This window comes from Hyaena hyaena, unplaced genomic scaffold (genome assembly GCF_003009895.1).
Source record: "Hyaena hyaena isolate Hyena2069 unplaced genomic scaffold, ASM300989v1 scaffold_238, whole genome shotgun sequence".
Lineage (NCBI taxonomy): Eukaryota > Metazoa > Chordata > Mammalia > Carnivora > Hyaenidae > Hyaena > Hyaena hyaena.
In genome coordinates this window covers 2,285,951-2,312,672 of record NW_024080870.1, presented here as the reverse complement: position 1 = coordinate 2,312,672, position 26,722 = coordinate 2,285,951, and the positions used below count along the sequence as shown (strand labels likewise).

General features: G+C 55.2%; 1 protein-coding gene across 5 annotated transcripts in view; it reads right to left on the bottom strand.

The window, feature by feature from the left end:
* Positions 1–26,722, bottom strand: part of CLEC16A (C-type lectin domain containing 16A) — a 178,033-nt gene that overhangs the window by 122,109 nt on the left and 29,202 nt on the right. For 3 of the 5 annotated variants that reach the window (XM_039244331.1, XM_039244332.1, XM_039244336.1), the window contains 4 exons: positions 24,287–24,461; positions 22,840–22,893; positions 19,738–19,851; positions 4,739–4,970 (listed from right to left, as the gene is read on the bottom strand). In XM_039244331.1, coding sequence (XP_039100262.1) covers positions 4,739–4,970; positions 19,738–19,851; positions 22,840–22,893; positions 24,287–24,461 — 575 coding nt within the window. The remainder of the gene's footprint in view (positions 1–4,738; positions 4,971–19,737; positions 19,852–22,839; positions 22,894–24,286; positions 24,462–26,722) is intronic. The other 2 variants (XM_039244333.1, XM_039244334.1) reach the window with 1 other exon arrangement.

Sequence of the window (26,722 nt, the reverse complement as noted above, 5' to 3'; positions counted from 1 at the left end):
TTTGACTTCACAAATTCAAGGATTCTCTAAGTTGCCCTCTGCATTCTACATTCCAGGAATCAAAACGAGGACAGACCATCAAAAGGGGGAAGGGGAGAGCAGGAAGGCCTCAACAAGACCTTTCAGGGAAGGAGGAGAAAGATGCCCTTGCCGGTTACCTAGGAAATAGGGGAGGAGTGTGTGCTATGGGCTGGATTTGGGGCAGAATTTCAAGAGGCGGACAGCACCTGGCAATAACAGGGTGTGCACGAGCTGAGTATTTGGGGTCCCTCTCCCTTTACGTTACTGAACAGCACGGGGTTGAATTTAGAAGGTTTCTTTTCCGGGAAGTTCCTTATACTAGTGAAGCTGTTTGAAAACGTGGCACGGCCACACCCCTTCAACCGCGGGGCTGGCCTCCTAATTCTCCTCCTCCCTCCCTTCCCACTGTCCCCCCGCCGCGCACACACGCTCACCCACCCCACTGACTCCTACAAATCCACAGAGACCCGCAGCTGGGAGCTGGGTACCCAAGCACCAGGGGCCCCCAGCCAGGGTCCTCAGTCTGCTCCCCACCCCGGCCAGGCTTCCTTTTCAGTGCTCGTGTGTCAAACGCTCAAGTGCTCAGACACCGACGCTCGCCTTCCGACACCCCTAGAGCTGGGCTCCACTGGTGGGGAAGCAATGACCTGCCCAGGGTCACAGGGTTGTGCGGGAGCCGCCCCTCAAGGGTCGAGGATTCAGGCCCCGACCTCCCAGTGGCTAATCCATGGCTTGTCCCAGTCGGGAAACTCAGCCGGCCCTGGGGTTGGCTCCGCCTTTCCAAGAGGGGCCAGAACTGAGGCCAGGGTTCCATTTCAACAGACACTTCAAAAAAAAAAAAACAAAAAACAAAAAAAAAGCAAAGCTGAGAGTGGGGAGCTCCTGGGCAACTCAGTTAGTTCAGCATTTTGACTTCAGCTCAGGTCATCATCTCAGTTCATGGGTTCGAGCCCCACATGAGGCTCTGTGCTGACAGGGCAGAGCCTGCTTCAGATTCTCTGTCTCTCTCTCTCTCTCTCTGCCTCTCCCCCACTCTCATTCTAGGTCTCTCCCAAAAACAAACAAGCATTTAAAAAAATTTTTTTAATTAAAAAAAAAAAAAGCAAAGCTGGGGTTCCAAACTTCCAGGCACCCCTCAACTCCCAGCTGCCCAGCAGGTTCAAAGTCAGTGTGTGCCATTCATTCCATACCCTTGGTGGGATTTGAGGAAAGAGCAGGGTTTGAAGGTCAGGCCATGAAACTGGTGACTACTTTTTCAATAGGCAGAAAAACAAAAGCTAAACACTATTTTTCAAATGAGAAGTTCAAACAATTCATTTTCTGGCCTTAGGTCTGTTTGCTGAGCTGCTCTTCCAAGTGACTCTGAAAAGGGAAGACCATCCTTTCAGACCGAGGAGAGAGCTGGGACAGAGCATGGAGCACGTGAGCACCCCTCTGCCTACCAGGACCGGGGCGCCCCTCTTTTTCCTTTCCGTGTGCAATTTCTGCAAATCCGGGGCCCTTGTGACTTGCCTGTTTCAGAATGAGTCACACATCGTTGGGACCCGAAGCAGAGTGGAGGGTCCAGAGGTACACATTCATTCTACGCTACTGCCTTGTCTGGGCTTAGAGGTGGAGGCGGTGTGAACTCTGGTTGCGCTTGTAGAAACAGAACATGCCAGGGCCACGTCTAAATCAGGTCATGGCAAAACTGCGACTCATGACCACGTGCCTTTGCGGGCCTGCACTTGATGCCGCCTGTCTAGGATCTCCCCACTAACGTGGGGCCGGCCGGCGGGGCAGGGAGAGCCGGTGCCAGCATCTATTTGTTCAAAGTCATACCTGCCTGCTTGTGACACCCGGGAGACCAACAAACCCCAGACCCGGGGATGAGGCAGGAGACTTGCTTGAGAAACAAGGACTCGGACGAGAAAAGAGCCACACATCCACCTCCAAACGCCAAGGGAGAAGACAGCCAGGAGGGGGCGAGGGGCTCACAGAAACAGTGTGGCTGTCGAGGGGAGCGTCCACTGCTTCTGCTGGCCCGGAGACGTGCCCCCTGCTTCCGAGGGACCACCCTCCTCCTTCCCGAGGGAGTCACTGCAGGCTCAACACATGACCCAGGCCTGGCCAGTGGGCACAGACGGCCCCGTACAGCAGCGGGTGAGGCAGCTCCGCGGTGTCACCGAGCATCGGCCCCCAGCCCTCAGCCCCTCCTCCTCCGCCTGGGGTAACCTGGAGGCACGCGAGCCTGACGCTGCCCATGGTCACCCCTGCACCTGAGGCCAGCCCCGCCCATGCCTTCCTGTTACGGGAACAAGAGTCACCCTTGTGCTGAAGCCAGTCCAAGCTGATTTCTTCTAACTCTTATAGCCGTAAGAATCCTAACATGTACTCATTAAAAAAAAAAAAAAAAAAAGCACCACACGAATTACATTTTTTATACTCAATTTCCAGATGGGGAAACTGAGGTACAGAGCCTGGGGAGACCCTCAAGGCTCACAGTAAACCTACACACGGCAGCAAAGCAGGATCCCATCTCCTAGCACCACCCGCATCAGCACTGTGCCTCACACCCTACAGGTCGCATACGGTTGCACCCAAATGCGGTCTAAGGAGAGCTCACCCCCAGCTGCGCCTCAAGTCCGAGAGTGACTAAGAGATCAGACATGCATTCACAAAGCCCCATTTGCGCGAAAGCTGCCGCGGCCCCGCAAGGCATCCGCTGGGCGGGCCTGAGAAACCCGTATTTATTTACAGTGAGCTGTGTGGCAAGATGACAGGTCCATAATATTTTGGAGTGGCTAACATGTGTCCGAGAAAATAGAGGAGGGCCCCAAAAATGCCAAGAGGGCTGCTGGGAGCCGTGGTCAACCGAGCTCTAACGTCAGCATCGAGCGTCCAAGCAGAGCCTCTGGGAAAATTCTTGGGGCCCGTCTGGTATGACCTGGCCAAGGGGCCCCTCGGAAATCCGGTTTCTGGAGACCTGGGAGCTTTTCTGCCCTTGCCCCCTGCGCAGGGCGGGCAGGCTCGGCATCTGGGGAGTCACTACTCCAGTCCCAGCAGCATGCCGATCGGCAGCCTCGGCGAGCCACGCAAGCTCCACGCACTGGGACCAGGCCGCTCGGTGACTCACTTTGACTGTGCGCCGGCCGCCAAGCCTGCCCTGTCCACCCAGGGTTAGTCACGGCCAGGCCTGGTTAGAGAGCGGCCAGCCCTTAAAAGGACTGGAATGAAAGAGGTAGCATCTTTCCAAAACAAAATCGACAAGAACACAGAGTGCAAAATGGGGTTAAATCCTCTTCCTTTTCCCCAGCGTGGCCACAGGACAGCTAAACCCCAGGGTGTAAGCAGACTGCTTTCTCCTGAGGTTAAAAAAAAAAAAAAGAAAAGAAAAAGAAAAGGAAAGAAAGAGAGAAAAAAAGGAAAAAAAAGATCCAAATAAGCAAACCAGGATGGCTTGCTTTCCTTGCGTTTGCCTCTCACCTCCCCACCAAAGTGATAGTGTTCCTGAGCCCAAAGTGAATTCCTGCGCCCAATGCTTACTGGATACTTTAAACGGAAATGAAAGCATGCTGGGACCTCAGCCTTAAAGAGAGGGCAGGGTGGCACCAGAGAAGTGCTCTGGTTATGCTTATCGGAATGTGATCATGGCCTTCGCAGAGAACTGCCAAGAAAATCAAGATGGGGCCAGCAGGGGGGGATGGGGCGGGCTTTGGCTCCATCAACACAGCAAACTCCCCAAGACAAATGAGTTCCCAGTCACTGATTTACGGAGCTGCTCTGTTTTTCAGCTTCAGATGACCTGGACTAGGGACTCACACGGTCCAGGCCGACAGGCCAAGGGCAGCTGGCTTTGCAGCAGCCACGACCAGCCCAGGGGCCAGCGGGACGGCCCACGGCAGGCATGGGGCACAGCCCGTGTCTGTCCCAGGAGGGTGGTGGGAGCTCGCGTCCAGCAAGCGGAGCCCCCACCCCTGCCTCTACCCCTAGGGCCCAGGGCCGTGGCCAGAGACCCCACAGGCATGGCTGTGCGCCCCGCCTGAGACGCGAGAGACTCCACTGCTGAAGCCTACTCAGTTCCAGAGCGGACGGCGCTCCCCAGAGTGAGAAGGTATTAGCATCTGAACGAGAGCAAGGTGGAAATGAAACCAGAATCATCCCTGGCACGGGCCAAAAGAGGAAGGAATGACTCTGCTTATGGAACACATATGCACCCAGCACAGGTGTACCTCACTCTAACCAGGGCTCTGAACAGCTCTTAATGGCAGCATCTCGGGCGCTGTGTTGGATTATTCGATTCCAAAACAATGTCGTCTTATTGAACACATATGACTTCATTCAACATGGCTTTCCTCCTGCAGTACGCTGGAAATAACGACTCGAGTCAAAAGCCCTAATCGGAGGTCACGGGGAACAGGAAGAGCCGCGATAAACAGGCTGACCCTCTGACGGCAGCAAGGCCTGGGGCCAGGCGCTCCTCTGGGCGCCGCACGCGTGCTCAGCTGAGTAAAGGCAGCCTGTGCCCCTCTGTGTGCCCACGGGGGAGGCAGGCGGGCACGCGTAGGAGCCTCACCCCAGGTCACCTGTCCGAAGAGGGCAGGACCCGCAGCGGACGTGCCCGCAGCTGCCTGCGAGAGGCCGCGCCCGTAGAATGAGGTACACGGGCGTGGGGAGCGGACACATAACGGGGACCAGACACAGAGGGCAGCAGGGTGGTGTTCACGGGGGCACTCACCTTCACTGTCCCCACTCGTCTTGGTGCCTTTTGAACCACCCTCAGTACCTTTAGCCTTCTCGGCGTCTTCCTGGGCGTCCTCGGCGGGCCCCTTCTCCTCGTCGTCTTCCTCCCCAACGTTTTTGTAGTTGGGTCGCTTTTGCACCCGCCTCTTGCCCTTGTGCTTGTTCATCTCAAGGGACCGCTCCAGCGTCTCGGTGGGTTTAATGAAGCACCGGATGCTGGGCTTGGCCTAGGGAAGTCAACAGACGTGTGTGAGCCTCGGAACCTGGCCGGGCGTGCTATCGGCCAGCTGCCAAGAGCTGCTGCCCCAAGAAATTCAGTCCCAGGACAAATAATGCTACCTCCAGCTCTGTCACTGTGACTATAATTAACGCCATCGTTGTTAGATAATCAACACAACAGCCCCAGCTAACTAACCATTTACTACCCACCGACCTAAGTCAGAAACTCCGTACTTTACCAGCACTGGCTGTGTCCTTCTCAAAGGTCACTCATTTGTCTAAGAAACACACATGAGATACAGGGATGCCCCTCCCGTTTTACAGAGGAGAAACATTGAGGCCCTGAAGAGCTAAGTGACTTGCCCAATGTCACACAAGAGTCAGATTTTGAAGTGAAGCTTGCCCAATCCCCAAAGCCCAAGCTCCTCCTGAAATAACGGTGCCTCACCAGGAGCTCAAACTCCGTTCCATGCTCAGTGCCCCTTAGAAAGCAGTTACATGCAAATGGTCTAGAAAGGAACCAAGACAAAAGAAAACGGATTGGCTCAGGGCAAGATTCTGAACAAAGTGCTCTTCTCTTTTCAGGGTCTGGACAATGTCCAGACAGCATTCTGTGTTTAAAAAAGGAAAAAGTTTTAAGGAAAACTTTTCCATTATCTTGATATGGTTTATCCATCTTCTGAATTTACCCCAAACAACCATCAGCTGTGTTCTGAGGGCCCACCGTACCGCGCCAATAATAAGTGGAATGTGCTCAAGGAACACCGATTAATTTCAATAACACTCAAAAGAAAACCCAATTGAAAGCTGAATTAGCATCTAAATCCAAACATTAATTTTTATTTACTCACTTTGGATTATTTATCCACAAAAATGACAGATAAATTGAGACACGATTCTCCTGTCCATGAAACCCAGAGAGCACATTACAGCCAAGAGCCCAGAGATGGGAGCCCTCTGAGCACCCCCAACTTAACAGACGGCACCCATCAGAGCCCACTGAGGATGTCGTACGACTGAATGCAGCTCTGGACAGAGCCCTCATCTTCTGCCCAAGGACTCGAACCGAGAAACAGGGTCCCGAGATAAAGCGCCTGCTTCCCCTGATCACCACTTACTCCCAGGGAATTTTAGAGCACGCCATACGCAATCAAAGCTTCTGAAACAGAAACCCAAGACTAAATGCAGAGCAAAACACCACCCAGTCAGAAGGTCCAAGCAAAAATTCACATGGATGGGTGTAGAAACCTCTCCCTGAGCTCTCCCAGATGCACAGAACTGGCAGAATGAGTCAAGTGAGACGGTGTGCAAGGCCCGGGGCTGGTCAGAGCTGTGCGATCCCCAGCTGAAGCCTACCATGAGCTGTGGGCCCTCTCTGAGCATCAGAGTCCTTGTCTAAAACACAGCGCAAGTTAATTGTGGCCTTCTGGAACTAAACATAATCACAGCCGTAAAGTTCCTTCAGTATGCATCCAACATATGAGAGTCCCCTTCCCTTCCCTGCTGCCTTAAAAAAAAGAAAAGAAAACCAGAAAGAAAAGAGAAGATAAGAAAAAGTCAACTGTGAAAATAAATTTTAAAACTTTCCAAAGGGATCTGCTTTTCTCGACCATCAGGTGTTGGGAAGACATGCCTACTGGGGAAATTTCAAACTTTTAAAATGCAGCCTACCCAGTCAACAGTTGGAAATAACCTAAATGTCCATCAAGAGGGGAGCGGTTAGGTTATTATGGTGTGTCCGTAGAATGGGAATCCACGTGAATGATAAAAAAGACCGACGTACACTCACGCAGAACCGGCTTCAGGGTGAACAGCAAGAGCAGCGAACTCAGTAGGGGTCCCTGTGGGTAAAGGTTTTCAAAGGCTACGCGTGATGCTGTCAACAGCTTTCCCTAGAAAGTTGCTGTTGCCTCAGAATATCTGAGGAGTTCATCTTCGAGGGAAAAGAAGGCAGGGGGTTCACGTACAATTTTTTTCATTTCTCTACCTTTCCATTTTGGTTTGAAATGTCTAATCCTGTGCTCATATTAACTTTAAAAAAATTCATCAAGGACCATTTAGACTTAGAATTACGGACTTTATTTTCCCTTTTTTATTTTCTTTCATACTTAAAACCTGTTTTTCTCAATGCTAACAGCATCGAAACCCCCCTAGTTAACGGGGAGAAGCTGACGAGGCTTGGCTGGGAAATGTGGACAGAGACTCACGATCGACCCTGCTGCCCCGTCAAGGGCCTCCTGGCTGCCAGGGATCTAGGCGTGACAGCGGACCACCCCAGGTGTTCCATCTCCCCAGGTGTTCCAGATGGAAAACCCCGGGGAGAAGCCCCGCCCACCTCACCCCTCCCCCGCTGTGCTCCCAACACCACACCAGATGCCTCCAGCAGGGCAGGGCCTCATTGGGCTGCGGGTGCCGGAAAGAACAACAGAGAAGAAGAGGGAGAGGCAGAGGAACACAGAAGCCTCACAGCCTCAGGAGGCTGGCACAGTGCAGGAGCAGAAAAACCAGCAGGCTCTGGGGTTTACCTTCTCGTAAAGCCAGCACGCCCCGCAGGGCCCCAGACAAAAGCACTCTGCACCTCACGTCTGTCTCCCGAATGCTGCAAGCCCGGGTTCTGCCAAGGGCTCGTCTCCCAGGGACCAGAGCCTGAGCCGCGAGAGGAACGTGCAGATTTGGGGCCCTCCTTGCTGACAGCAGAGCCAGTTACCCAACCCGGGGGGTGCAGAGGGATAGCGCTGGGCTCTGTTGCCAGCCATGGAGGCCGGCTTCTGGGGTCAGGGTCAGCTCAAGGCCGGCAACATGACCTCAGAGGCGGCCCAAGGATCTAACTGCTGCCTAGTGTCTGCTTCTGTCTGCAGGTCAACACCGCCTTCCTCTGGCCTTCACCCCCTCCAACCTCAGGCTGCTGTCCTTGCTTAAAAGGTAAATACTGGGGCGCCTGGGTGGCTCAGTTGGTTGAGCATCCGACCTCGGCTCAGGTCATGATCTCACAGTTAGTGAATTCGAGCCCCACACTGGGCTCTGTGCTGACAGCTCGCAGCCTGGAGCCTGCTTTGGATTTGCATCTCCCTCTCTTTCTGCCTCTCCCTTGCTCACGCTCTGTCTCAAAAATGGATAAACTTTAAAAAAAAAAAAAAAAGGTAAATAGTGGAGGGGCGCCTGGGTAGCCCAGTCAGTTAAGCATCTGACTCTTGATTTCAGCTCACGTTATGATCTCCTGTTTCCTGAGTTTGAGCCTTGCACTGGGGATCCCACTGCTTGGGATCCTTTGTCTCTCTCTCTGACCCCTCCTCTTGCACTTTCTCTCTCAAAAATAAATAAACTTAGAAAGAACAAAAATAAAAGGTAATTACTAGAGAAGGGGACTCCCCAGGGGTCAGCGGCAACTCAGGCCTCTCGCGCTGCGGGACGTGGCCGGTGGCAGGGATGTGGAGCAAGGGGGCAGGAAGGTGGGCACACGCCCCCGAGGCCCAGGCGGCTGACGAAGGAGCAGCGGCACCGCCAGTGGCCCAGACGTCAAACAGCATCCTCCGCGACGCCTGGGCGACCCTGAGAGAGACGGGGCGCAGGCTGCACACGAAAACGCAAGTTGCCGTCGAGCCGCCCATCAAGGAGCCTGCTTACAATTCAAGAACAAAACCGCCCGTGAGGGCACGCACATCTGTGGCGCGTGGACAGCTGTGGGCGTGACGGTCCACACGGCGAGGCTACACGCCCTGCAAACAGCTGTTCCTTCTGAAGAGGACGGTGAGGCCGGGGGCACTTTGACCTTCTTTTCTAGTTGTGTCTGCCTCATCCACTCATTGTCCCCCGAGAGAGCATGACCGATGCCATTTAAATGTAAAGAATACCTTCATGTACTTAATGCCCCTGAACTATATGCTTCAAAACAGTTAACCCACTATTTTTATGTGTTTTACCACACACACTCTCACTCACTCTCTCTCTCTCACTCACTCTCACTCACACACACACATACACACATGGTTTAAAAAGGCACTTTTAGAAGTCAGCTGCCGAGGGAAAGGTGGGAGAGGAGGTTATAGACTGAGAAAGAACTTTTATTTAAAAGAAGGAAAGTCTTCTTTTATTTTTTTAAGTTTATTTGCTTTGAGAGAGAGAGAGAGAGAGAGAGAGAGGGCTGGGAGAGGCAGAGAGAAGGAGAGAGAGAATCCCAAGCAGGCTCCATACTGTCAGTGCAGAGCCCAACTCGGGGCTTGAACCCACAAACCATGAAATCATGCCTGACACCTAGAGTTAGACGCTTAACTGACTAAGCCCCCCAGGCGCCCCTCTGAAAGGTCTTCTGTCTTGACCTAAGTTACAACGTAATCATAAGTACAAAGCCATTGATACACCTAAGATTACTGCACTTTAAGTTACCCCTCAATTTAAAAAACATTTACCTAAAGAATTTCCAATAAAATCTGATTGCCCTAATGCCCTAAATACAGGCTAGGAGCAAATCAGACAACCCGGGAAGCTGGGTTCCCTGCAATCTTTGGGGGACCGACCTCTCTGAGCCACACTCCACACCAAGGAGCGAAGCAGCCCTGGGCCTCCCTTCCCAGAGCCCTCGGTTGGCCAGGAGCAGGCAGTGGTCTGCTGTGCGTGCACATGGACGCCGGGGGCAGGGAGGAAGGAGTGGGGAACGGGGCCAGGCTGGGGGGCAGAGGGTAAGGGGGAAGCTGAGGAGGGCTTCATGGAGAAGGAAATGGCTGATGCAAGTCTTGCACGGTAGCAGGAGTTCACCAGAACATTTGGGAGGAGAACGGTAGGAAGGCCAGCTCAGAGCCCTGGCCGTTCACTCTTTACTTCTGTCAAGGCCAGGGTCACGGAGCTGGTGCACCTGGTGACCGCAGCGGGGCCCCCAGACACGATGTGCTTGGCCAGCTCCCCAGAGAGCAGCGGACACACAGGAAGACGGGGTGTGGTGCTGGGCCAGCTGGGCGGCCTTTCCAGCCACCTGTTCACGATGGAGTTCGTGATGGAGGTCATGCTGCTCCTGCCCCGGGCAGGGAGGTCAGGGCACCTCTGCCTCTGTACCTGGGAGATCCAACGTGCCCAGTAGGTTTCTTTGTACTGACTCGGTGGCTTGGTGGCAAGGGGAGAAGGGAGTGGCCAGGAAAAGAAGCATGGGGACAGCAGGTAGGCCGCTCCGGGAAGAACCTTGGCTGAGAGGAGAAGGAAGAAGGAAACAGGTGGCTAGAGGGGACGGATAAGGGCAGGGACAGATGACATGGCACTGGTGTCTGGCTCTGTCCGAGCCATCACAATGAGCTAAGAAAGCTTCCAGGCGCTCCCAGGCCTAGCCCACTCACCCCTGAGGAAGCAACTAGAATCCTTGTGTTTAAACAGCTCCACTGAGGGATTTGAGAACAAGGAGAAAAAAGGTTTCCCCCCTAAGCAGGGAGGCAGGTCATGCCAACAAAAGCACGTCCTAAGGGCGGACCTGAGCCGCCACCTCACTCTCACTTCCTGGCCCAGCAGCCCTGAGCAAGTGAGCCTCGGTCTCCCCATCAGTAACCAGAGAGCAGCAGCCGTGGGGGATGTGGCCACAGAGCTAAGATGACACCCGGGATGCGGACCTGCCGGCACAATGCCTGCCACAAAGCAGCTCTCTAGAAATATTTATTCACCTTTGACCCCAGGGAAGACGGATCATGAGGATGGAAGAGAAGGCAGGGGAGGGGAACTGCTAAAAAAAACAATCACAACTTGTTTTAAACTTGGCTCCCTAGCTCCTAGAAACTTGCTGGTTTGTTCGTGGACTAGGCTGGGCCTCCCCCAAGCGCCCCTGGGCCCGTGGGCTGCCTTCCCAACCCCGCCTGGGGGGCTGGGACAGGCAGGATGTAGAGCACAGAGGCAGGGTGGGACCGTGGGCGCTGGGGCAGCCGGAGCCCAGGCGCAGGGTCCCACTGCTCACCACCTTCTCCCAGGGCCTTGGTTTCCATGTGCACCAAACGGGCCTCACATCAACACTTCCCCGCCCTCGGCTGCTTTGGGGTGCCAAAAGTTAGCACACCCCCCATTACTCGTTCCCAGGTCCTAACAACGTCACTCACACCCAGGGTGCCTCAGAAATGTGCCCGGTGCCACTGTGAGCACTTCGCATGCACCGACTCACCTGATTCTCCACCAGCCGACGAGGGACGGATGGAGCTGCAGGGGGCGAGGGGCTGGCCTGAGGTCACCCACCGGGCAGAGGCAGAGCCAGGATCTGGGTCCAGGGAGTCTGCTCCCGTGCCCGCGGGTCTGACCACCCTGCCGCACTGCTCAAGTGCCCACCCCTGTCCACACACACTCATCAAGCCTGCCCACAGGGGGCCAGCCTCCCTCTGGGTGGACGGGAGGGCCCGGCCAGGCCCCAGTCACACTCATCAGAGCAGCAGGTGGACCTGTGGAGCGAAAGCTTGGGGACAGGTGACATACCGACCAGGGACAGGCAGCCTTCCAACCTGACCATCGTCATGGCCAACCACTGCGTGGAATTACTCCCTGTTCTGTCTTGCACACACGGAGCTCCACACGTCACAGGGGGTCGCGGCGACCCAGGCCCGCACCGAGCAGAAGCACAGCGCGAGGCTGTGCGAGCGGCTGTGCAGGGAAGCCCGGCTGCCACTTGCCGCACGGCGAGCCTCCTCTCATTCCAGGACACGGGGACCAGCAAGCAAACAGCAGGGAAACTAACTCCACGGGGCCGTAGGGGCGTGCGTGCTACGCGCCAAAGCCTGAGTAACACGGCGCTGCCGAAGCGAAGCCCAAACGCACATCCAGGATGCGCTACGGCAGCCACGTCAGGGACGCAAGTGGCAACGCTGCCGAGCGGAATGGGGAAAATAAAACCCACCTGGGAGAGCCACCCAGGGTAACAGGCGCTCCCGTTAACAAGAGGAGCGGGGCGTTCTTCTCCAGGAACCGGCCGATCATCAGGGTGCATGCAGCTCAGAAGGAAAAGCCAAAGACGTGCCCGTTTATCTGGACCCAGAAGGCTCTCCACACTCGGAGGACTTGCTCCGTATACACGCCCGGCTCCGTGACTGCCCGGCAGTCCCCGTGGGGTGGCCGCGAGGCTGGCAGGAGACCAGCCCGCTCCCATCCCCGGCCGGCTGCACCCAGGCCACCGTTTCTGTCCCCTCAATGCCTAGAGCTGCCTAGTCTGTGCTTCGATGCTGTGCCTGTCAAAAGCTGGCCAATGCTATGGAGTAAATGAGCTGCAAAACACTTACGATGGAAGAGTATGTTCAGTGCTCACGCAAAATAAAATACACTCTTCCGTTAAATGACACATGACGCCCTTTTTTGGCTTTTCTTTAGAAGGACTATTTTACTATATCTTGGTCTCTCAAAAGAGCTCCCTGGGGACTCCTGGTTACACAGAACGTTCCGTCCAGAGGCCCACCTCTCATGCTAAACTCGAAGCGGCTGTCCCTGCAGACGGTGACAGGAGAGCACGAAACAGAAACAGCAGGGGATCTGAGGCAGGGCGCCCGCAATCCTCTGACGCTGGGGGAAGGCACACGAGCACCTGACCTCTGGGGGCGCTGGCTGCCTCGTGGGGAGACTGACGACAAAACCACCTCACCAGGTCACCAGGAGCCTAAAAGGAGATGAACGAGAGACACCCCCCACCTCCACCCAGTGGCTCTGACAGAGCGGCCTCTGTTCTGATCCCAGCCAGCCTGCTCACCCCCCGCAAGGTCCCTGACCCACCATTCCCCACGCCCTGCCCATAGCAACCCCCATGACCCCCCACTCAGGCCTTCATTCTTCAGTCCTCCAACCCAGGCCTCCTCCTCCTCTGGGAGGCCTTTCTTCACCGGCACCTCCCAAAGCTGGTTTCTACTTCTTGCCAGATCCAAATCTCCCATCTGTGCTGACTCACTTGTTTACTGTCCATGTCCCCCTACCAGGATGTCATCCTGTGCGCCCTGAGGCCAGCACGGTGCCTGCCCAGAAGGTCGGGGTGCCCCAGAATCGCATGTGGGAGGGAGAAGAGGGGCGAGCAGGCCAGCCAGCCGGGCACGCAAGGAGTGCCCAGTGGATGGGCGCTGCTCTTACTAGGGAATGACCCGTGGTGGGAGTGGCCCCCAGGGCGACAGTGTGTGAGCATGGGAAGCCCTGGAGTGGTTTTCTCCCTTCTTCTGTTCAGGAAGCTGGAGGCCTCCAGGAGGGCCCCGGGGGTAAGGTTATGAGCATCACAGCAAGTGGCCAGCAGGCAGTCCATTTCAGGATAGCCAGGAGCTCTTAACTCACTGGGGAAAAGCCACCACCTGTCCCCTGGGATTAGAGCTACAGCCACCCGTCTCCGTGACAGTCTTCAGTTGGGCAGTGAGCCCTCCTGGCCCATTGTCATTAAATCGGTGGAGCATCAGAGAGGGAAGCGAATGGAGTGGCCCTTTTCTTGCCCGTGTGCCGCCGCTCCCCCTCCCCGGCCCCCAGCCTCCCATCAAATAACCCTGAGCAAAACCAAGTTTCCCAGATGGAAGACTTTGGCACTGACCGAGATTGAATTTCCTTGACTCATTTAAGACAAGTGCTCAGTTCCCTCATGGTGATTCATTATTTCAAGACAACTGATGTTTACTGCAGGAGCCAGGCTAAACATGGGGGACACAAAGGAAACAATGTTCCCATTTCTCCTGAAGTAAACTCCAGAGTCTTCCAAGGGCTCAAAGGGGACCACATGCCTCAGACTCTCATTCCCTCCCTGACCTCACCCTACTAGGCTCTGTCTTGCCATGCTCCTCCTTGCTGTTCCTCTGACACACCAGACCCACTCCTGCCCCACTCCTGCCCCACTCCTGCCCCAGGGCCTTTGTACTGGCTGCCCTTTCCGGCCACCGTGCTCTTCCCGCAGAAATCTACGTGACTCAGTCCCTCATTTCCTTCATGTCTATGCTTAACTTCCCAGTGAGTCATACCCCCGCTACTCTATGGAGAACTGCACCCCACTCAAGCCTCTTAGCACTGACTCTGCTCCCTTCTCGGCAGCTTTCCAAAAGCAGGTCTCACATTCTAACATGCTATGCATTTACTAATGATGTCCTTCTTCCCCTCTCTTCCCACTGTAAGGGAAGCTCCAGGAGGTGTGGGGCCTTGGCTCTGCTCCCTCCTGCACTGTCTGTGCCAGAACGGTGTGTGGTACGTGTCCCCTAATATCTGTTAAATAGACGAATAAGTCATGCTGACCCCGCTTCACAATCCGTTAAAAGCCTCAAATGCCCACAGGGGCCAGGTGGCTGATGGAAACTACCTGAGTCCCAGAGCAGAGGCACCGGAAGTGTGGGTGCCTCGTTTTTCTGTCCCCACCTTCGGTTTTCCGCATTTTCACAGAAACCTGGAAGAATTCACCAGTGGGTCAGTGTAGACGAGGGACAGCCCCCATTCAGCATTCGGCACGGCCATACCTCACACCAGAGAGCAGTCTCCAGCCGCGGGGCCTCCCCGGCCCACTGTGGGTCATGCTGCCAGGCAAACACAGAAAAGCCCTGTAGGGTCTGAGTCACAGAATCTTCTCCACCCCCACCCACCCCTGCTGTGCTCACTTTGCATTTCCCTGTTGGCTCCTGCAAGGCACAGCCATCCCAAGGACCCCTGGCCCTTCCCTGGCTCCCTGGACCAGGACCGGCATCCCCGGGCCCCAGGTGCAGTCACCTGCAGCCCCGGCTAACGGCTGTCCCTCCTCGGGCCTCCACACTACGTACGGGACTTCCGGCCCCAGCTGCCCCGGGAGAAGGAAGGACTGCTCCGAAGACGTCGCTCATACACGACCACGTCCTACTTGGAAATGGGCTGTGTGGCCCCCTGGATTCTCTCCTGCTGCCACCTCCTCTTACGCCTGAATCAGCACTGCCACACTCGGTACTTGCGCAGGCAACCCTGGCGACTGGGAGCCAGGATTCCACTCAGGGATCGCGGGGCACACCACAGCGGCCCCGCACGAGAGGGACGATGCACGATGAGTTCTAATTCTTCTGTGGGAATGTTTGGACCTGTGCCGATTAGCCCGATTTAGAGCAGTTTATGTTTTCCTTTGGCGTTCGCCATCAACCCTCTCCCAGAAGCCTCTTACGACTTTCAGGAAGAATGTGTGTGCTTCAGAACCAGCAATGATTAACCAGGGGTCACGGGTAAGGTCAGGGTCACTGAGAGATTCAGGGGAACTCTAATTCGGTCCGCAGGGGGTGCTCCTCCGCGTGATGCAGTAGACACACAGGAGGCGCGGCTGCCATCTGAGCCCAGCCTGGCTTGAACCAGGGCGCCCTGGTCGGTCGTCAGTGCTCTGCTTCTGCAAACACAGAGGCCAGGGCAGCCAGGCTGCTGGTGTCACCCCACATGCACACGCGCACGGAGTGTTCTGCCAGCGGGGGGGCCAGCTCCCGGAAGGACGGGCGTCCTGTGGAGCTCTGAGGGCTGACGTTCCAGGTGTGCACTCACTCATTCTTCGGGATCCCTGGAGAATCATCTGGAGACCACTGCACCCGGCTGAACTGGTGTCTACAGAGGCTACACCGTCACGTGGGGACACGCTGTTCTGCCCCAGGATTCTCAGCCCGCACTCTGAATTCATGGTCAGCCAAGGACACTGACACACATGAGCTGGCTAGGTGTGTGCACTTTCCAGAGCTTGAATCTGGGGCCGACGCGAGCTGGAGGGCCTGGATGCACACACGGCTTGGCCCACCGCCGCCAAATGGCAACGCTTACTATCCGTGCTGTCACTGTCATCAGTGCTGCAGACGCCCGGCCCTCGGTGCCTCTGGGTCTGGTCACAGGGCGCCTGCCTAAGGGGCCTCTAGGTGGGGGCCTCCGCATCGGTCACCCCAACAAGGAAGGCCACACCCGAGGACGCGGGGCTGTCGTGCGGCATCAGGAAGCAACGCTGCCGCCTGACACCAGGCCCTGAGGTGCGCTAGGCTTCAGGAGAAGCCACGGACATGGCATTAATCCTCTCTGCCAACTCATGTGCGTTATTCTACCTAGAAGATGGAGGAAACCGAGGCCTGGTGTGGGGACTAACTGGCCCTGGGGCACACCTAGCAAGAGCCGAGAGCCAGGATCTCGGGGGGGGGGGGGCAGGCAGTCTGACTCCAGAGGCCGCTCCAGGAGACTGTCCCTGAGGGTGGAATACAGACAAGCGCCGAGACCACCTCGCTAGACGCTCTTCCCCCAAAGCCTGCCTCTGAGCACAGGGAAGGAAGGTGGCGCGTGAGGGGCAGCCCTGAAGCCGTTTCTGTTTTGAGAGTTATCGAGAACAACGTCACGAGGGCCCCGTGACCCCACCCCCAGTTTGCCCATCGAGTCGCTCGTTCCTGTGGTGAGAGCCCCCTGGCAGGGGTCACGAGCCCATAACAGCACGGGGACACCAATATCTCCAACACGGCCTTCCCACTTCAGCTCACAGGGCATGGGGAGCCTGGGGCGGCCAGGGCTCTCTCCGGTGCGCCCCCTCATCCCTGAAGGGGCGTAAAAGGAAGGAAACTATTCTACAGAAACAGAGGATGAAGAAATGTCCTTTAAAAAAAAAGAAGAAGAAAAAGTACCCATAGGTAATGATGCATATCCCAGAATCTAATCTATATGTTCGCTGTGCAAAAAAGAATGAGATGCTAGCAGTTTCAGAATTAGTGTTCTCTTACTCCATCTCCCTCAACAAGAAACCTGATCGGCTCTGCATCAGAACTGTAGCAAGAGCTATCCCCGAGCAAGAATCATATGATTTTAATGCACAGGCGAATTTCAATCCGACATTCACCTAACCATGCTGATGGGTTTTAAATTTAACCCTAAATTACAGACTTTTCGAATAACTCTGCTCTTGCCTCTGCCTCTCTCTCTTCAATTTTGGTTTGGTTTTGTGAAAGGTCTGCTGGTAAAAATGAAGCAATACCAGTAACTTATCTACAAATTACGGGAAGGAGAAAGTAGGTTAAAAAAGACCAAGAAACTTAAAACAGGCATGATCAAACCACATCCGAGTGAGGCAGGAAACAATAGGAGACCGTTGTTGCTCAGAGGGAAGGAAGGTGAAGCGCACCGGGACTACTGTCAAGAGAGTCACCCATGGGATTGCCTCCTCTCTGCCCAGCCTTCAAGTGCCGTCATAGGAGCGCAACACAGTTCGATTCTGCACCCGGGAAAGGCGATACCCGGAAGCAGAAGGCAGACACTTCCTTGGGGCCGGCCATTCCTTCCACGCTCACAGGACTCTCATGTTCCATTCAGACGCCCACCACCACGACGAGCCGCTGTGTGCCTGTCACCACGGAGGCAGGAACTTCATCCCTAAAGGAGGCCGGCGGGAGAAAGGACAGCTCTCCGGAAGGCTCCCGTTCATGAGAGGGTCGGCCCGCCGTGGGCATCCCAGGCTGAGTGGCTGCTGGTAACTTTCTGCAATTTGCTTCTGCTCAAATTGCAAACCCCAAGCGTTGATGCCAAGACCCTGCTGTGACAGCGTGCTAGAGCTCTGCAAGACGTGACCGCGGGGCACAGCCAGCAAAAGGGTATGATTATTTCTCACGGCTGCATGCCAATCAACTGCAGCGAGGAAACCTGCAAACCCTAGCACCGCGAAGACCTCTGTGTCCGTCTCCTGGAACGCCAAGCCCAGCTTCGGTGCTGACTGTCTTACAGGAAGACTTGGGACCTGGAGACCATGCGACAAAAGGCAGCCCAAAGAGACTCAATACATCAGGCTGGGTGGGGGCCGGGCAGCTCTGCTGGCAAACACACGCTCCTCTGACCGGGAAGAGGGGGGACGCCTCGGAGAAGTTCGCTGCAGAAACACGTGCGTCACGGGGACCAGACCTCCTGGTGGCTGCAACACAATCCCGAAGTGCGGATTTTCTTGTGTGAAACTTCCTAAATGTTAAAGTTGGTCATTCACAAGGTGTTCTTGTAAATGCTGCAAAGACCACACCAGACGCTCTGAGGGCCAGACTGCAACCTGTCAGGTACTTGATGGAGGCTCTGATGTACTTCCTTCCTTCCGCACCAAGAGCCCCGGAGTAGGACGCGCTCTCCCCGTTTCCTAAATGGGGGGGGGGGGGGACAACACACCCGAGGGGCCACTGGCTGGCGGGTCCTCGGCAGCTCTGCCCTCGAGGCCCTGCAATTCTGCTGGGTCGGCACTCTACTCCCCACATTCGGTCAGCAACAGGGAGTTTAAGAAAACTGCAAAGAAAGACCTCCGGCTCCGTGAACACCGGCTCCACGGTTTCCTGTCTACAGTGCTGTGCACAGGCCCCGAAGGGAGGCTTTCCAGTTCAACACTGGTCACTCCTGTCCCCCTAGGTTACACCCACTTGCCAGAAACTACTCCTTCCCTTTGGAACACGTGTAAGACTTGAAATAGTGCATTTGTTTGTATATTTATGTGATCGACATCTATCTCTTCTACTAGACTATAAAGGTCCAAAATGACAGAAACTATTAGGATTTTGTACATCCCCAGGGCCAGCACGATGCCTGGTCCAAAGGGAGGGCTGAATACATACTTGGTGAATGAATCAAAGAAGGGGTAGAACAGACAGGGGCCATGAAAGGGCCCCATTCAATTCAGCTGAACTAATGCCACCGCCACCAAGGACACAAAGTATCTGGGAACCTTTTCAAAGGCTCTAGGACTCCCTTGAACAGTAAGATGGCCCGGCCAAGCCAGCGCACACCAGAAAAACCGGCAGCGCAGGGACTCCCGTCCCCGCGCTCCAGGCAGTCTGGCCTCTCGTGCTTCCAGATCCCCGCCACCCGCTTCCTGAGACTCGCCTGGCGACAGAGCCGACTGCCCCGGGGCAGGCCTAGCCCTGGTTCCTTTGTACCCACTGCCTGAGAAACCAGTTGCAGAGACAGAGCCTTCGTGAAACAGCCTCTGTGTGGAACAGTGGCTCATCTCAGACACATGCGCCGAGCCCAAGCTGCAGCAGACGCCGCGAGACAAGACGCCTGCCGTGGCTGGGGACGAGGAGCCAGGGCCTCCCCAGCCGCAGGTATGGTAAAGGTGCAGGTCCACGGGCAGAACCGCAGGGCGTGCTGGGGAAAAGGCAAGCTGGGCCAGTACTAAGGAAGCCTGGCACTCTGTACGCATGAGCAGGATGGTAGGAGGGAAGATGGATGAGATACACAGGGGCCGCGCCGGGAGAGCCTTGGAAGAAGTCTGGACTCCCGTCCCCCGTCTCGGGAGTTTTCCATTAGCAGAGCACAAAATGCACACTCGCACGCAGATGTGCTCTGCCTGCTGCCACAACTGGGTGATCATTTAGAACTGGGGAGCGTGTGCATCAAAACGCGGATTCCCGGCTTGTCCGGCAACACGAGGAAACCAGGTGGTCCTGTGTCCATGTTCCGGCAGAGCCGCTGGCTGGGCGGGAACAGCAGCTGCTGACAAAGAGCATAGGCTCTCCAATTTGCCTCAGTCCCCACCACTCCCTACTGCCCTCTCACGGGGTCCGTGTCATCCGCAGATGTTCTCCGTCCAGTCTCTGCAGATGTGTGTGCCTCTCGTTCCGTCCCAGTAACAGTGTCTCACAGAGATGCACCTGGGCCCAGAGCAGTACAACTGCCTGTTCGATAACATCCCATCAATCAAACCCACATTCTCCCGGGGACACATGTCAAGACCCTGGCGAGGTTCCTCGCATCCCAGACCAGCTTATGCACCATCGTGGCTGCCGTACAGGCAGAATGTCCGTTTCTGGTTTTAGAGAAACATGCGCATCAACAAAATGGGCAATGGCCTACCAGTGTCTACACACGGTCCCGATGCTAAGGACTTACACAGCTTCGCTGAACATCCTGTTCGCTCTTGGCGTACATCTCAGACAGATCACCATTCAGAATGACTTCCGCCAGCGAGTTCACCAGGGGCGTGTGATGTATAATTAAGAAGACCTGGTGAGAAAGAAGATACCAGATCTGCGTTAAAGCATGCGATCTCTCCGCCTCCTCCTCCCTCAGTCAGAAACAACTCAGCTGGGCTACCCAGGTCCCATATTAAGCAGCGATCCCTGTGAAGCAAAATCCAAAGAATGGGTCCCATTTAGGAGAAACCGGTTACGCCTTTCTCCTTCCAGGGTTGGACGCTCCTTCATTCAGGCTATTGCCTATTTGGCTGGCTGCTCCCCAGCGGAAGGAAGTGCATTAAAGCAAGACTGTCCCTCATGGCCGGGGGAAGCCAAATCCGGCTCAAGTGGAGCAAAGAGGCCAAACCAGCACACTCCTTCCTCTCCGCAGGCGTTTCAGCGTCAAATCTGATTACGCGAAGACTGGAAGGCACAGGCCCAGTCTCTCAGTTACACGGGAAGAAGGGCCTGGCGAGTCTCCTTCCAGTCGAGGTCTTGGCAAACGGTCGGCCCCAGAGAGAGCCCACTGCCACAGCGAGCTCGGGGCCCCTGCGGTGGGTCTCAGCGCGCCAACATCCCGTGGCAGTGTCGATAGGGAAGAAAAGCCACACGAGCCAGAGACAGAGGGAGCTGTGCCAGGATACAAAGTCACAAGGCCCAGGGCTGCTTGGGATGGCCCTGTGCCCCCCCCCCCACCGCCTCCGTTGCCCAATGTTCAGGAGAGTGGTGCTGGGAATCAGGGTGTCCAAAGTGGCCTTGCAAAGCTGTTTCGGACACACCTGCTGCTTTGTTTGACGACAGAAAGGCAGCACCAGAGGCGGGGGGCACATCCTGGGACACACCACCATGTGTACTGAAAAAGGACATGTGTGCACACCTGCATTTGCTGACACGCACGGACCAGGATTCCTAAACCCTGGCGCTACTCTCCGGCCATAATTCTCTGCCGCAGGGGGCTGTCGTGTGCGCTGTACGACGTCTGGCAGCATCTCTGGCCTCCACCCAGCCAGAAATGTCTCCAGATGTTGGAGGGGGGGAAGGGAGGCCAAATCACCCCCAGCTGAAAACCCCTGCAGACAATGTGTCTGGAAAGGCGTAAGAAAACCCTGTAACTAGAGTTGTCTCTGGGGACAGAAATCAGGAGAAGAAACAAAAGTAGAAAGAAAACTTGGTTTTCACCTGTTTTGAACTTTTTAAATTAAAAAAAAAAATGTTGAAATGAAAAAAAAAAAAAAAACACTGTTTAGGGGCACCTGGGTGGCTCAGTCGGTTAAGCGTGTGACTCTTGATCTCAGCTCAGGTCATGGTCTCGTGGTTCGGGAGATCGAGCCCTGAGTCTGACTCTGTGCCGACAGAAGGCAGCCTGCTTGGAATTCTCTCTCTCCCCCTCTCTCTCTCTGCCCCTCCCCCACTTGCACACACATGCTCATGTGCTCTCTCCCTCTCCCAAAGTAAACATTTTTTTAAAAAGTAAAAAATAAAAAAGAAACATTGTTTAAAAAAAAGAGCAAAGCCAGACACTGAAAGGCTGCTGAGCCTGGGGAGAAGGACAGGGGCTAGGGGTAAGAGGTAAGAGGGAGACTTCTTGAAGGATGGCGTTCCCGGCTGCACTAAGTGAACGTTGTCAGTGGGAATTCTTTGGTTTTGCAGCTGCGCTTCTCAAGTCGTGTGTAAGGATGCTCGGATGTAGGGATCGGGGACAGGGGATTTACCCTATTGGAGGCGACAACGTGAAAAAGCAAATGGAAGACGACACGGGGCGGGGGAGTGGCGCGGACAGCCCTGAGAAGCACCAACTCCCCAGCCTGCTTTCTGTGAGCTGCTCCAACAATGTAGGGCTGCAACGCCTGGTCCTTTGCTAAGAAAAGAGGAGACAAGGGGTTGTCTGAGAAGGGGCGTGCCCCGACCCCACGCTCCTCAGAGGGACTTGGCCCGCGCGGTGCTCCCACAGCCAGGGGCCTCTGGGAGCGCTTTCCGTGGGATGCCTGTGACGGAAACACAGAAACTCTCATGCTCAGGTCCGGCCGGGCCCAGAGGATCCCAGGCGGGCGATGCGGGCAGATTGGTAACAAGGCGACAGAGGAGGCGCCAGGAGGGGCTGGGGTTTGCGCGGGGCTGCGCTGCACAGGGGGGCATTCGGGAGGAGGGGGCACCAGTGCAGGGGCACCCGGAGAGGGAGAAAGGCACAGGCCACGCGCACACCCCGACTGGCTTAGCCTCCACGGGGAGGCCGGGGCTGCGTCTCTCTCTCTCTCTTCTCAGCCCCCACCTCCATCTCCAAATGGCCCACGTTTGGGCTTTCTCTCAGCCAAGCAAATAAATACCTGTGCCACCACAGAAGTGGGAACAGAGCTCTGGTCAAACGTTTGACTGCTTGACAGTCTACTGAGGTGGCCTCCAAGTCTGGACTGCTTGTAATAAAAATATTTTTAAAGTTATGTAACTGGGTCGCCATGGAGTTTTTCCCTTCTTGTAAATATTACATAATGATGAGAAGGAAACACACTTGTTTAAGGAGGGGGAGGCAGACAAATTGGCTCAAGACACAAATCTGGGAACTGAGGCTGCTACAAGATACCTTCCAGAAGGTAATCGGGGAACGTCAACCACGACACAAGTCTTTGAAAACAGCCTCATTAGTGGGAACTTGTTCAGCGGAGGTTGCTGCGGAGAGATACACACACTGGGTCCTGCAGTCTGGGGCTTATTTCAAAATGTCACGAGTAGGACCTGGACCGTCCACGTTTCCAGAGTATTCAGAACGCTTCTTGGATGTTTGAAAACCTCAGTCCCCACGGTAAAAACCAAGTACAGGAGGGCCAGGTTTGATTTACTTTTCAATTCTCTTTAAATTTCCATCCATTACCACGAAGAAGATACCAGCACCTCTACTCAGTGTCTGGAAAATAGAAACCCTGTTCCTTTTACTGTTTTATTTCAAGACAGGGGACACAGAGAGAAGATAGGGTGATGTGGCCCGGTTCCCCCAAACGACCCCCAAATGTGGTTGGGGACGCAGACAAACAATGACACATACCTGTGACAGGAGATAGAGAGAAACCGGCAAGCTGATCTTCGGGCGTTCTCCTCCCTAGGGAGGGTCGGGGTAAAGACAGAGAGAAAAGGGTCCTGGTCAGGCATGCGAGCAGCACAAAAGACATGAAGCCTAAAGCCATCTGTCTGAAGGCGAGGCACCCCGTCCCCCACTTCCTCTGTGACCCTAAGGCTGTTCTTTCCCAGTACTAGTCAAAACTCCACTCTGCAAAATAAATTCACAACCTAATCCCGTCCAATACCGTTCTCAAGGCCTCTATTTTTCTACCTGAGCAGTCCTTCACCATTAGTCACGGATTAGAGGCTGGGTCCAGGAGAAAAAGCAGCTCCTAAAATTACCAGGAATGTTAATTTCCCCCAGCTGGGCCACAGAGCCTGGCAGGAGGGGCCTCTGGACGCCTGCTCTCAGGAAGAGCTTTCGAGATGGGGCAGGGAGGGGCTGGGGCGCCCTGGCTTCGGAAAAACCCCTCATTTGTAACTGAACTTCCATGGGCTCCATCCTGCATCAGCCCTATGAGTACCTTCAGGACCCTCGTTTCACTGCGGGGGCCAGGGGGGAGTGAGCTGCCTTGTCCAAGGTCACAGAGGGAGGGAAGGGAAGCAGCAGAATTTGAACCCAGGTCTGAAAACCCCCAAGTCCCATGCTCTCTCTCTACCTCCCAGAGCTGCCTGTGATAATTCTGGTTTGGGCTGCAACTTTTTATTTATTTGTTTTTGGCAAGAATCTCCACGTTCCATCTCCAAAACGAAAGCTCCAACCGCTTGAGGCACATGTGCGGAGGCTGGAGTCTCTGCGGAGGAACCAACGGGCTCCGTCCTGCCTTCCGCTGAGGCCTCGGCCGCTCAACCCTGGGAAGGACCGGGCGGAACTCCTCGTGGCGGGACCTGAGACGCACCAGCTCCGAGCCCCCTGGGACACAGGTTACAGATGCGGGCCGCCGATGGACTTGGAGCCTAACTGGGGGCAGTCCCTGCTCTGGCGCCTCTCCCTCAGCGCGCCCCATCGCCTCCCACCCTACGTGTGCCAGTGCCGTGGCTGGCTGGACCCTGGGCGGGTCAGTGGGCTCTGGCGACTGTCAGAAAGTTTCTGGGCACGAGAACACCCCAAGAGAAGGATGAACACACACCAAAAACCTAAATTCACAAAGGTTTCCCGTCTCCTTCTGATGTCAGTGTTCTCATTCACTTTTATAGCCAACCTCCCCCTCAACACACTCCCTCCCACTCTCTCTCTCCACCTTATCCCGCCCACCCCCCAGGAAATAAAGGGAAAGGAAAAGAAAGCCACTGTGCTTTGAAAGGAGTCTCTCTTGGGCACAAAGCCTAGGTGGCTGGCAGAGCTCGGTCCTACTCAAGGTGACCGTGTTCTTCCCCCTTCTGAAGACAGCGTGCCGCCCGCAGGCACGGCGGGGCCAGGCCTCCAGACCCACCTTGTCCTGGTTCTCCAGCGAGTACACGTAGAGGGGCAGGAAGAGCCTGTTCAGCAGGTGGTCTGTGAGCACGTCGTTGAGGAACTCGCAGTTGATGATCAGGATGTCATTGAGATAGTGCAGGTGGTCCAGGTGCTCAGCCACCAGGTCGCTCAGTTTGCCCCGATTCCGGTGCCTGCCGGGAAAGACGACGGCCTTAGCCCGGAAGCCGAAGCACAGAGCCCTGGGGGGTCACTGGGAGGGCTGCGTTCACACACAAACGTTCATACAATGAACAAAGGCTCAAGAACCACATCCAGCGGCCCCACCAGTGGTGTGTACCACGGGGAACGGGCAGGTACACCGCAGTCGACTTTAGGGGACTCCTGGGACCCCCATCCTCTGGGGCCTCACTACAACTCACCCACCACCGCCGCCCAAAACAAAACAGGTAAACAAAGTGAAAACCAGCTCCCCTGGCAAGCCATTCCCCAGAGCAGCCACCATGCAAGGTGGCAAGGCCCCCCGCCCCCCAAGATAGGCGGTGCTGATGCGGCAGCGAATCCTCAGTAACGAAAATGTTCCCGGGGGTTCCAGACAGAAGCAGGTCTCGGCAGCCACCCCCAACCCCCTGGCCCTGACTACACGAGGGCACCGCGTGGGGAGGTGGCACTCTGGCCCCCAGCCCCGGAGGCCTGTCTCCTGCCAGCGGAGCAGCAAGCAGGCTGCTTGGGCCTCTGGGCTGTCAGTCTCACACTTGCCAAGGCGGGGACCCCTCAAATGGCCAGCGGGCACACTTTCGCTCCCCCCAACGTGGTGTCAGGTGCCAAGGGCAATGTAGCTGGGGGAGACGTTTTGTCTGTGCCATGATTATGACTCAATGGATAGACGGTCATCTCAGGAGACCGGAAATTAAAGGAGAAAATAGAAGCAAAAAGACGTAAAGGTCTCCCGTAGTCCCCCACGCACACAGCACATATGGGCACACTTCACCCTACAGTCTGATTTCCACAGGTCTATGTGTCCCTAACATCCCCTCTAAAAGGCGGGTGTTAATACGTCTATCTGTCAAGCCATATACGTGCTTTAAAAAAAAAAAAGGATCAACTGTTTCCTCTATATAATTTTTAACAATTATTCCGTATTATACTTCCACAAGATATTTCATGATTATAGCAAATATACCTTGTAAAGCCTACTAATATGATAAATGCCTATGAACCCACCACCCAGCTGGCACCTAGAATATTTATTCACAATGTTTTGCAACCTTTTCCCCATTTAATAAAAAGATGCTGTGGGAATGTTTCTTTTGCAAGTTAGTTGACGTACTTCACATCTTAAGCCTTTAGTTTACAAAATACATGCAGATGGATTTAAAAGTTCAATGGTATTGGGGACGGACAGCTTGGGTGGCTTGGTCGTTAAGCCTCTGGCTTGGGCTAAGGTCATGATCACACAGTTCGTGAGTTGGGGCCTGACATCAGGTGAACTCGAGCCCCGCTTCTCCCTCTCTCCCTCTCTGCCCCTCATGGGATTCTTTCTCTCTCTCTACCTGTCACTCACTTGTGCCCACTCTCTCTCTCTCAAAAACATAAAATAAAAATGAAAGTTCAATGGTGCTGATAAGCTGATAATAAGATACAGCTGCTCTGATCCAGCCTCCCTCACCGCTACTTGATCTCCAGAGAAGGCGGGTATTAACTTTTTAGTTGTTTCTGTGGATAGTTACCACCCCCCCCAGCCCCCCGCCCGCTCCCCTTCAATCTGCAAGGTCTTCTAGTCTGAAGTGGAGCCATCTTTAATACTGCGACGTGTGGTAGCCTCCTGTGAGGAGCCCTGTGCACCCCTTCCCCTCTCCCTCTCCCCCCCAGGCATCAACAACAGGTGGTGACATCATCAGGACCGCTCACTGGAGAGCCACGCAGGGGACGAGGAGTCCACTTCCTGCCTGGAACAACTTTTGTCTTTTCTGGAATCAAGTGCCACGTTATGTTTCATTCACATCCGTGATTATTCATCTCTATACAGGTCCTGGTTTTCCCAAGTGCCCCGTCAGATGTGCCACTCCTTTCCGGTCTGGGAGCTACTGCGCTATGGCTCTAGGCCCCTCCTCCCTGGATCCCTCCATCGTCCTGAGCCTTCCCGGGTGTGCCTGTCACCGGTCTCTCTGTGAAGCTGTCACTTGGCAGAGAGCTGGGGGCAGTGGTTCCCCACTCACGGTAATTCTGCCTTCAAGGAGACATCTGGCAAGGTCCGGAGACACTTTTGGCTGAAACTGGAAAAGGGGTGCTGCTGGCATCTGGTGGGCAGAGGCTAGGGGTGCTGCTAAGCATCCTACAGTGCGCAGGAGGGCCCCCCACAACACAAATACCCAGTCCCGAAGGTCAACCGGGCGCTGAAATTGAGAAGCCCTGCTCTGGAGCTCGTATCTATCACTCTGGGGCCCAAATCACC